General features: G+C 42.3%; 1 protein-coding gene across 1 annotated transcript in view; it reads right to left on the bottom strand.

Moving 5' to 3' along the window:
• Positions 1-1,105: 1,105 nt before the first annotated feature.
• The window catches only part of TNS4 (tensin 4), a 101,303-nt gene continuing 90,682 nt past the window's right edge, over positions 1,106-11,726 (bottom strand). The window contains exons 12-13 of the mRNA XM_086924225.1: positions 5,961-5,987; positions 1,106-3,998 (exon numbers count right to left, since the gene is read on the bottom strand). Of these exons, the coding sequence (XP_086780351.1) occupies positions 3,866-3,998; positions 5,961-5,987 (160 nt within the window). The 3' untranslated portion in view covers positions 1,106-3,865. The remainder of the gene's footprint in view (positions 3,999-5,960; positions 5,988-11,726) is intronic.

Genomic DNA, 11,726 nt, shown 5'->3' with positions numbered 1-11,726 from the left:
CTGTGGTGTTAGAAGGGGCCCCACCGAAAATAAATGGTCCAGTACACACCGGTAGGGATAAGGCTAGTGGGGGGCTGGGAAGTTCCGTCCTATTCCCCGGGGATGTAGCCCCAGGCGAGGCCACAATATCTATGTTATCATCCTGAGTGGGCATTATTAAATCAACTTTAGCCCTTTTGGCGCCTTTTGGCTTCCTTGACCTCTTCCTTTTGGATGGATGATCCCCTCTACTGCTTGCGTGTTCAGTTGGAGCTACATCCTGTCCCACCTCCTGCGTCTCTATTTCTACACGATCCGCGTTGGGGGAGGGTTCTACAACCCCAGAGAAGCGTAATGAGTCTCTATCCCTCTGGGAAGTTGAAGGTGTCCTCAGTTGTTGTAGGACTGACTCAATAGTCTGATCAATGCTGTCCATAAGCGACAGGTGGGTGGCATCAAGCAATAACGGTGTGCTGGCATTAATTGAAGAACCCGGAGAGTCCAGCGACAAGTTATCTATACCCTCCTCAGATTGACTTTCTAGCACGGTTAGTCCTTTATTAACCACAGCGTTAGCCCTGGTGAGAAATTTCTCCATAGTGCCAGTAATCTGTTGGGCAGCCTTGCTTCTGGATACTCTGGTGTCCATGTTATATGGGGCGACTAGAAACGAAAACCACAACCCAGAGGAGATGAGTGGTGAGAGAGGCAGGGCGTCAGAGGGATGGCCCGGTCCGGTCTCTTCCGGCCTAAAATGGCCCGCCCTTTGCCCGGGCTTAGCCCGGCGCCCGCCCGCGCGCGTCCCGCGATGCGCGTCTGTGGGCGTGATAATATAGATGGTCAGGGTACGGGGGCGTGGCCTGGCGGGAAGAGTCTCCAGGTGCGGCGTCTCAGGCAGCCGCTTGGAAACCTGGGACTCGCAGTTCGCTGGTCCGCTGCTGACACAGTCTCTGCCTTCAAGCCCCTCCGCAGCCTTCCTTCTTCAAGGGACACACAATCCTGGTTCCTGCTGTCTCGAGCAGTATCCCTCAAGTGGTTTTTACTTTTTACTATAAGAATAAAATAGTAGACAGCACTCAGCACAAATCACAGAGTTTCAGATACTAAATATTATGAAATCAAAATGTGTGTTTTTTTAAAGCTTTATTTATGAAAATAACATACATAAAATCTGCTGAGTTATGACAAATGACCAATGCAGTATGTTGGCCTAAAAATGTGCTACCTAGAATCACTAAATCAAAAAAGAAAGTGATAATGTTTAGAAATAATAGATGAGAACACTGATACTTAATTGTAAAATGGATATCTTGAAAGACCTGCAAAAAAAGAGGACTAAAGACAACATCAAATTGAATAAAATACATCTAACATGCACAAAATTGCAGTAAGGAAACTGTGAGAGTGTTTGGGCTACGCCCAATACATCATGCCATAGAGTAGGACATTATTTTCTGTACAATCTGCTGTAGCTAGAAAACATCAATTTCTCAACAAGAAAGTATACAATAATAAAACATTTTAAAATTCAAATAACGTAGACAAAGTTATCACTAAAACAATGACCATTATCGCAGTACAAAAAGCTTAGTGTATAGGAAACACAGACCATGTGCCTTTTAAGTGCTCTTGTTTTCAATACAATAACTTCAAACTGAACAACTGTGGGAAGCAGGGGAGGTTTACATCAGTGATAATGGAGGGCGAATAATGAAGGAAATCCAGAGACTTAGAACAGGGAAGGACTGGCAAGGCCTCACTGTGGAGAGACTGACTGTTAACATCTTTCAACTGCAAAACTGCTGTTGTTGTTTTTGTAAACAAAGCACAGCCCAGAAAGAGCTGATCCTTCAGCTGCATTTGAGACCCTTCTTATCTGTCTTCAGATGCTTGCCCAGCTTCCAATAGATGACATAAGAGAATATACCTTAATTTACGCCTGAAATGCGTATCGATCTCGGAGAACATAGGGCGTATTTGCAAGCCTCTTCTCCTGCCAGAGCGTCACTTTTAATATGGGAAAAAGTGACACACTGGTGGCGCGAGTGGCTTGTAACTAAGCCCCGTAGAGTACAAGGGAAACACTGCACCTGTGAGAGTCACAGATAAATATCCAGTCTGATTCGGAAAGTGCTGCTATCCTGTGGTAAAAGACTATTCAGGGTAGAGGGTCAAGGATGCAAGGGTGAAGAGTCTTTAGAGTCGGCAGGCGAGTGCTAGATAAAGGCACTTTAGACAGCTGCCTTACAGTGCCTCCACATGAAGGCAAAACTGCATTACAACAAATGGCCTAAAAATGACCTCGTTGTTAGAGGAGTGGTAGTATCAAATAAGCAAAATACAATGGGGCATATTATCAAGGGAGTTATCTCCGCGTTTTTGGCTTTAAAAGCCAAGAAAGCGGTGATAAAATTATCTCCCTATCAGCAACAGGGTGCTAACACGCAAATTTGCATGTTAGCACCTTTTTTCTCTACGCTTCCCCTTGCATCTCTAATGAGATGTAAAGGGGGCATTCCAGAGAAAAATAATAGGAGAAATGTTGTTAAGCGACATTTCTCCTATTATCAAGGATTTTGCTAACCCTGTTAGTGATAAAAAAAGCAGCGCTAACCGCGGTTAGCACTGCTTTTTTTACACCTGATATTTTCCTGACTTAGCCATGATATCCTATGGAAGGTGGATATCATGGCTAAATTTGTGAGCCCCTATCATCAAGCTAACGCCAAACTTTGAGAGATTATCGTTGGTTTTCCAGCGATAATCTCTCAATTGCCAGTTAGCGTGAGGGTTTTTTATCACTTCTGAGATAAACCTTGCTAATAGCAAGTTATCTCTGCGATAATTTCTGGCGATGTTTAGCGTTAAAAAATTTGTTGCCAAGCATCGTTAGCGAGAAATATCGTTTAACGTTGGTAATATGCCCCTATGTTTGCTTGTGCTTCGAAAATCCTTCAGCAAAGCAGGGGGACAGTGTCTGACAGAAATACTGTGTTTGTAGCTTTCCTCCCCTTTCAGCATATCTCGCCAACGACTCCCCACGTTAACTAATTTAATTTATTTTGTAGTATTCAAGACAGGAGACTAACCAGTGCATAATTCTTACCAAGTAGCAGACTCTTCCCACTGCACACATGTAGACCTCTTTTAATGAAACCCTCTCTTCTGGGCCCTTGTTTATTTAAAGTGCATTTCAGGAAGCAAGGAGTTGTGACAATTGCACCTTTTGGAGGAATGTAACACGGAGACCATCCTATTGCCCACAAGAAGTGATTTGTGGTTCCTGGTGCAAAGGACTACAAAGACTTGGAAGTGATGTGAGTGGAGAGCAAAACCCAGTCAAGTTTTAACAACTTCCACAAAGAATATGGCAGAGGAACATGTACGTATAATGAATTTTAGTGTACACTGTTTCGTGTTTGTTGGTCACTCTGAAACACCAGCAGGAAGTTACCATCATTGGTTAATTGAAAAAACCTCTAGTGACAAAATCATGACCTTGCAGTGGGTGCATTGTGGCTCTGGAGAGTCTTGAAGTCCCACTTGGAACGGTCCTTAAAGTTAAAGTTTGTAGATTTATATAGCGCAGCTTATCACCCATGAAGGTATCCAGGCGCTGTCCGTGGGCACCTCAGGGTCCTCCATGATCAGTCAATGAGTCTCACTGAGGGTGCAGGGCGTGCTTTGGCGGTCCCTGTCTGAGGCATCCTACATCTCAGTCAGGCAGGTTTCTATCACGCATGGAGCTGCGCCCAGGTATGAAAGAGGGCCTGCCCCTTTCAAGCGTCCTCGCATCCTTGGATACTGAGCTGCCGGCAGCTCAATGTTCAGCACTGTCTTTTCAGCAGAGTTAGAGCAGCTGGTCAATGCACCATGTCTTGCTTGCTCATGGGCTTTGTAGCAGGCTGCCCAGCAGCCCAATTATTGGAGAAACTGGCTGCACGATGTCGTACTCAGCAAAGAGATGGCAGGTATTCTCCTTGGAATCGGTCTGGCTCTTCGCCACAAATCCGAAGATCCTAAAAAGTCAAATAAAAAGAGTCAAATGTCTGAGCCTGGACCATGTTCTCCACAAAAGCAAAACTATATGTGGGAAAACAATACTTACTGAATATTGAATTACATGTTATGCAAACGGTAGCCTGCACAGTGTCTCTTTGGAATGGCTATCAACTTTCTAAGAGTATCATGAACCTTGGGTACTAGAGCCTTAGTGAAGAGACTTACCACAATGTTGAATGCTGACCTACATTCCTCTTGTGCTTAACCATATCTGACCACCGCCACCATCAGATCTCCTCTCGACACCCTCTCTAACCTACTGATCCTCGATCTCTCTTAATGCCTCTTGCTGCTTAATTTTTTCTTGAACCTCTCTTCTGAGTGCCTTGATACCCATCTTCCTGCCTGCTTGCCCAGCCCCTTCTGTGAATACTTATTCTTGGATATGTCAACCCTCTTTCATTGCACACTAGCTGCTCTTTTCGATTAACGTATCATCAGCCCAGCCAAAATAGATGTTAATGTACTTGCGGTTTCGAGTAAGGCTGCCTTTATCTTCTAATTAACCATTCAATTATGTACTAGTATTTAAAAAGTATACTCACTAAATTTTGCGATAAAGAAACATTATTCTTGCACTTTACCATAAATATATTAACACTAAGCAACGGCTGGCATTGTGTACAGTAAAATCTCTTCACACATTTCATAACTTTGATAAGTTTGAATTTAACAATGTACTTTATAAAAAATAAATTAAATGCTTAACTTAGTATACAAAGTCTGAACTTTATTACAATTATTTTTTCCAATGAATTAAACACATTCAAGTGTGTAGCAAATTAACTCAAAATTTAAAAATTAGTTAGGGTGAGTGTTGCTATAAAAGTGTGGTTCAATAAATAATATCTAAAAAAATAATATATTTAAACTAATCTACAATTTAACTAAGTTCACTTTAGCAGGCAGTGTATTGTATGTTTTCATTAATAATCTTTACTTAATATGTGTTTAAAATTAATTTACATTTTTACATTAAATTAATGTTATTTATTGTAAGAGAAACAACTTTAATACATTTTCCAATTTTTACCTATATTTTCCTAAAGGTAGATAGAGATATCCAAAAACAGGTGGAAAGTTACCAATTGCATATCTACTATGGTAAATTCAGTTATAAAACTCTCCACCCTTTCAACTAAGGGCCCGATTTCGGACGGAAGGACTCCGAACGACGGTCGGAGCCCTTCTGCCCACATCGGAACGTGCAGGCCAGATTCCTTTCCGACTGACACATTGTGACTCGGATTTCCGGATGGCTTACGACGGGCTCGGAGAGCCCGTCCGCCGTCCGGGAATCCCGCAGTCACCTCTTTACGACCGAGGGAGTACGATGGCAGGTTTCCATTGCCTTTTTGTGCTGGTGTTTCCGGCACGAAAAGGCAGTTGGAAACTGTCTTTGGGGCCCCCAGTAGGGTCCCCATGGCTGCGAGGCTGCCATTGGCCTGGGGGCCCAATGGTGCCCCTCTGTTGATCCCTGCACTCAGAAGCGGGCACCTTGGGGTGCCGTCCACAGGGTGCATGGATGAACTGCACCCCTCCATTTCACAATATGGGCATGCAATCCGCTCTGAATACATAGTCCCATTTTGAAACATAGGAGTGCGACCGAACAGAGTTCGGTCGAATCGTACTTGCAGGGCCGTAACCAACGACAGTATGTCGGTCGGTTACTATTCCTGACCTGTGTTGGACGGACTCAGGTCCGTCCGACATAGGAATCGGCCCCTTAGTCCTCTTCTAGGTGTAAATCTCCGCCCACAAATCATGAATAGCAAAAAAGTGAGGATTTAAACCTGGTGCACATGCATCTACACATGCAAACTTATTTTTGTAAATTGGGCCTTTTATTGGAAAGTTTGCAATCATTTTATAATGAGGGGATATGTGTGCATGGTGCTGCAGCTCTGGTAGCTTACCTGGAAGATCGGCACTGCTTTTGCCATCTGAAAAAGAGACAAAAAAATATTTTTAGGGACATGCATTGTATTAGGAAGCATCTCGCAATGGTGGATGGAAACTTAAACTAGGGCCTCATTGAAGGAAGAAGTACATTTCCAGTGCAAATCAATGCTCAAAATAACATTTATGTTTAAGTAATAATGTAAGTTTAACAATAACAAAGATAAAACAGTAAATGGCAGAGTGGAGTCCTCCTTCTGAAATAATCCTTGTGTAATTCTGAAGGATTTATTACTGAAGAATGCCAATCCCAAACATGTTGAATTGAATTTTGAGAACATTTTAACATGACACACTGAAGTAGTGACTTCATATACAATTATAGATGGGCTAGTGAATAATGGGGATGTTTTTCACCAAGGGGTTTGGAGTGAAATCAGATAGATAAAAAGAGAAAACCTCGATTTGTCTAGGATGTCACCCAGAACCCTGAAATGAAAAACTTTCAGAGTATTCCTTTTAAGCTATCTGTAATTTCAAATCACTAATGCAGTGAATAACCAGACTAAGAATCTGGTATTCACCCTCAGGGACAGCCATACATACCATTTACATTTGTGTACTTTTATAGAGTTTTTTTCTTGTTCTTTGTCCTGCTAAATATGTGATTTTTCATGTTGATGCACCAGAAGGGCCTTGATCATTATTACCTTCACATCCGTTTTAATTTTAATATTGAATAAATAGACTGATGTCAATGTTACTTAACATGTGTACTCCATTGGCTGATTTGTATTGGGGTAAATGAGACGTCTTCATTTGAACCCACTTTAAGATTTGCAGCTGCACGAGTGACAAGACATAAATTAAAGAAAGCTGTGTTACTAAGATCAAGAGTGAACAGAGCAATCCTGATGTTCCGCCTAATAGCACAATACACTTTTACGCGTTTGTTGGAATATGGAGAGTGTCCCAGATAACCAGGTTCCTTGCTATGGCTTCGGAATATCATCTCCAAAATATCATTTCACATTAATATTTTGGTAAAAATACCATGACTACTAAAATCTCGAGGGCAAAAATATTGAGGTTAAGTATATTGCTTTTCATTTGTCAACAATAATATCGATGTTTCAAATATTGCTTTATATATTTTGGTAGTTATTCTAATTTTATTTATATGTATTGTATTTTGTTTATATTTTTGTTACAACTTATTGGGATATATAACTTAAATTATTGTTCTATTATAATATTAAATGGTATGTATCAGTTATATATGTTATTTTTTCAGGTTCTGGCATTTATTGTGGTAATAGATGGGCGGTGTTTCATTAAATAGCTGTATTAAATAATATTCAACGATTTTTTAAATGGATGGTAATTGCTTTAGTTGTTAATATTTTATGTGTATGTTTCGGGATTTGTACATATTTATTCAGGTTTTGGAGTTTCTTGGTGGTTTGGGAGGGTAGTGTTTCATTCATGTTTAATAATTTTTTGCATATATTTTTGGTTTGAGAGTTTTTGGTTATTTGGGTGGGTAGTGTTTCATTCACTTAAAATATGTAGTGATTACTATTAATATTTACAAATATATTCTTATTTGAAATATTTTTTCATTATTGGGTTTTGTTAATTTGCAATTTATTTTTTATTAGTTGCACAATTATTCAGGAGAATAGTGGTTTATTAAAAGGAATATTGGCTTTCTAAATGTTAAATAAAAGAAATCGCATTAACTATTTAAACACATGTGCATTTTTATCAATAAAATTAAACTATTATATTGGGGTTCAGAGTAGTTTAATTGTATTTGTTAGTCAATCTGACCCATCCAATTAATTACCCATACCCAAGTTTTATATACAGTTGGAGTTAGAAAAGTAAATCTGCCCCAAATTCCTTTCCCCCTGCCCGCCTAGGAAAAGGTATGCATTTTCCCCAGTGTTTGTGGGACTGGATTTACAATAGTAAATATGAACCCTCAAACAAGCACAAATATTACTCACAAAAACATTGTACTTTCCCCAATGTTTGTTGGACTGGAGTTTGAACAATACATTTCCCAATTTTTTGTGGGTATGGGGTTAAAATATTAAATCTTCCCTACCCTCAAATGTATGGACTTTCCTGAATCTTTCTGTAATGAGAGTTAGAATAAAAAATCTACCTACCACCGCCACCTCCATTCCTCAAACATTATTCGTACGTTTATGGGATTAGAGTTAGCAAAGTAAATCTCACCTCACCATATATATGCTCTTCCCCCATCCACAATTAAATACACTCTCTCCAATGTTTGCGCAACTAGAATTAGAATATTTAATCTGGCCCACCCCAAACATATGTACTTTCCTTCATGTGTGTAAGACTGGAGTGAGAATAGTAAATCTGACTCCCTCAATATAGGCACTTTTCCCAATGCTTATGGGACCAAAATTAGAATAACTAATATTACCCATGCCCAGAAATATATGCAGTTTCACCAATATTTGTGGGACTGGAGTTAGAATAGTAACCCCCCTCCTCAACCCTCAAATATATATTCACTTTTCCCAATTTTCGTGTAACTGAAATTGGTCGTTATGACTCCCACAAATAAAAACACTTTTAACTATGATGTGGGATTGGAACTAGAATAGTAATTTTGTACCTCTGAAAATGTATAAGTTCCTCATTTTGTTGATATGTAGCAAATATCACTTCTGTAGGAAGGTGGATATCTGACTATGGTTACCCCCAAACTTTTTGCCTGGTGTTTTAGCTGGTTTTTGACATAGTTGGCCTGGGATCCTGCTATTCAGGGCCCCAGGCTAATTGCTCTCTCCTTAAAATGGACTCCATGTACCTTAGGTGCATACACAATTGGAACTGGTTCACCTTGTAGGCCCCTGTAACAGTGTACCATAGGTACCCAGGGCATAGGTGTAGCCAAGGCCTACCAGGGGCTGCAGCATGTATTGTGCCACCCCTGGCCTGGCCTCCATATTTGACACAACTGGATGATCACTCAGCTGGGGTAAGTTGGTGTAATCACCTCTTACTTAGATATAGTATCCCTATATCTAACCTTAACTGGACACATATGTTCCTATCAGCCACTCCTATGGAAGGCCTCCTCAATCCTGGAGGCAGAGTGCTTGGAAATATGTGAGATGGTGCTCTAGCATGAGCTGAGCCTGTCTGCAGCTGTCGGGAACCACTCCCTTAGCTGTTCCGGGATATTGCCATACCATATACTCTTAAGTGCATTATAATCCTCGCGGTTATATGCTAACTTTGGTTTGGCTTTATCAAAACATGTCGAGTAAGGTGTCATACGATTTGGAATACTATCCCCTCGACAGTTCTGTCAACGGGGATAGCATTCCACCCTTCTAGAGGGACCCGACATGTGTGTAGCCTTAACCCCGGTTAAAGTTAACCAGAGCCTCAGCATCACAAAATGGATGCTGCCACCACAGACACAAGTCTGACCTCCTGCTGCTGGGAGTCCTTCCAGCGAGGGAGGCTTGGACAAAGGGTTTCCTGCCTTGGGAGGTGCGAGCACCACCCCAGACAGGATTTTGTGTATTGGGTAGGACAGGGCTGAGTAGATTGAGACATGCCCGGGGCACACAAGGTGTCCCCGTGCATAAGCCAGTCCAAACCGGTCCTGGGACTTTCCAGACCCAGGGCTGGCGAGGAGCTGGACAAAGGAAAGGGGGTGTAACCGCCCCCCTTCCTGGTCCCACCCAGAGGAGGGACCTAGCAGGTGATCCACCCCTCAGATTGGGAATAAGAGTGGGAGCAGTGCCAGAGCACCTCAGATCATCCTGAATCAACTTTAAACGAAGAAGACGACTGGACTTCAACATTCTGCTGCACAGAAGACTGAAGAGCATCTCCCTTGTGGCCTAGGAGTGGCCACCCTGTGAACACAGGCACCAACCAGCAACTCGACGTCTGCTTTGCCGCCGCCTCCCGCCGGAGCCGGAGCCCAGAGCCTGACAAGACCCAGACTCCCAAACTTCTCACAGCCCGATCCACAGTCCCTGCAAAGAAGGGACCCGTGGAGGCACCGAGAGACGTGGGACCGGACCTCTTGGAAGACACCCAAAAAGCTGACTGCGCAGCATCAGAGGCATCCTCGAGGTTGTGCTTTGGGGACTGAGAACCCCCCCCCCCCCACTGAGCAGCCCTTGCAACGAAGATCAGCCCCTCAGCATCTCCACAATCTGCGTGGGGCCCTTTTGCACTGTGCCACTCGACGCGCCATTCCGGCCACTAGCCACGTGGTCAGCGGCCATCTTGGTGACGAAACCGACGAACTACACTGCGGGTCTGGTTGCTCCAGACTTGCCCTAGCTCCTGTAAAAAGGAGCGCCCGCTCTGACCTTGCTGGTCCGAGTAACAAGCCTTTTTCGACTCCTGCGTGGCTTGCATTAGCCAAGGCCTGTTTGCTTCAATCAAGTTGCCGACACCGCCAACAGCGAGAAGCCTGCGTGGGACAGCTCATGACCGACTCCTGGACGTCCTCGACCCCCGGTGTCCACGTGGCTGCAGAGAGAAGCTACACCTCAACGCCTGTTTGCACCCTACATCGCCTGGTTCCAATCTGGTTCCACGGTAGTCACTGGCTAGTGACTTTGAACATTGTCCCCTCTGCTTTCAGGTCTTCACATCTTCAGATCCACCCTTGGATCCACCGGAACTCTTCACATCGAGCCGCCTGCAGCATCTTCAGCTCCAAGCACCATCGACCAGTGTGACGAAACCCGACACTACTTCGACCCTATGCACCCGCTTCCTGTGGGTGAGGTAAATCGGCAACGCCGGTGTTCCTACACTGGTACACACCTCTAGGGCCTGTGTCTCAAGTTTCAGCTTTGTAGGTCACTCTGAAGGTTCCGAACTAACTAACCTTATAACTTTTACGCACCATAGACATTGCATTGGTGAGTGTGTGCACTTTAAACACTGCACCCGAGTCCCGCGGGCCTTTTCCGACTTAGTCATTGCTAGTCCCGATCAGCTCCAGCGATTCCCAAGGCCCTAGGCCTGTTTCCTTTTAGATTGGTATCTCTTATACCACTTTCTTAGTATATGGTTTAGGTGGCCCCTAGGGCTCATCCATATTGTGCAGCTTTTGTGTATTTTAAACTGTGTTTTGTTTAACGCTTGTGCTTCTGTGCTCATAAAGAGTTCAGGGGATATTTGTAGTTAATAAATATATATATATTTTCAATATATATCTGTGTGGTGTCCTTTCATTTGGTATTCAAGGGGGTTGTGTATGGTAATACAGCTGGCTTCACATGCCTTTCAGAGTTTAGCCTAAGACTGCTTTGTCCACGTTACCACTAGGATAACTGGTCTATAAGGTTGACTTACAACCGATCATCATAAGGGTTGCTTGGCATGGTACAAAGTGATCACTAGAACTAGTGAGCATTATATACCAGGCCAACTTCTCACAACTTCCATATCCCATAAAATACTTTTTTAATGGTTGTGGTATTGTAATTATTAATTTATACTTTAGAAAATGTTTTAACTTTTTTTTTGCGTTTGCCTTTAATAGTTGTTTTTAATGTGTATTGTATTCATAAAACAATCTAATACAATCTTTGATATTTAGTATTTCTAATTTTAGTTGTTAAACAGTGCTAAAGTAATCTTGAGGATATGCTTTTAGATCTATGAATTTATTATTAAATATTGTATTTATTAACATATTATTGGTGAACATAACTTGATTACATGTATTTTTGTTAATTTTAATGTAGTATACATTATTC

The sequence above is a fragment of the Lissotriton vulgaris genome, chromosome 5 (assembly GCF_964263255.1).
Source record: "Lissotriton vulgaris chromosome 5, aLisVul1.2, whole genome shotgun sequence".
Taxonomy (NCBI): Eukaryota; Metazoa; Chordata; class Amphibia; order Caudata; family Salamandridae; genus Lissotriton; species Lissotriton vulgaris.
The sequence above is the reverse complement of the archived record's forward strand: the minus strand, read 5'-3'. Positions and strand labels throughout refer to the sequence as shown.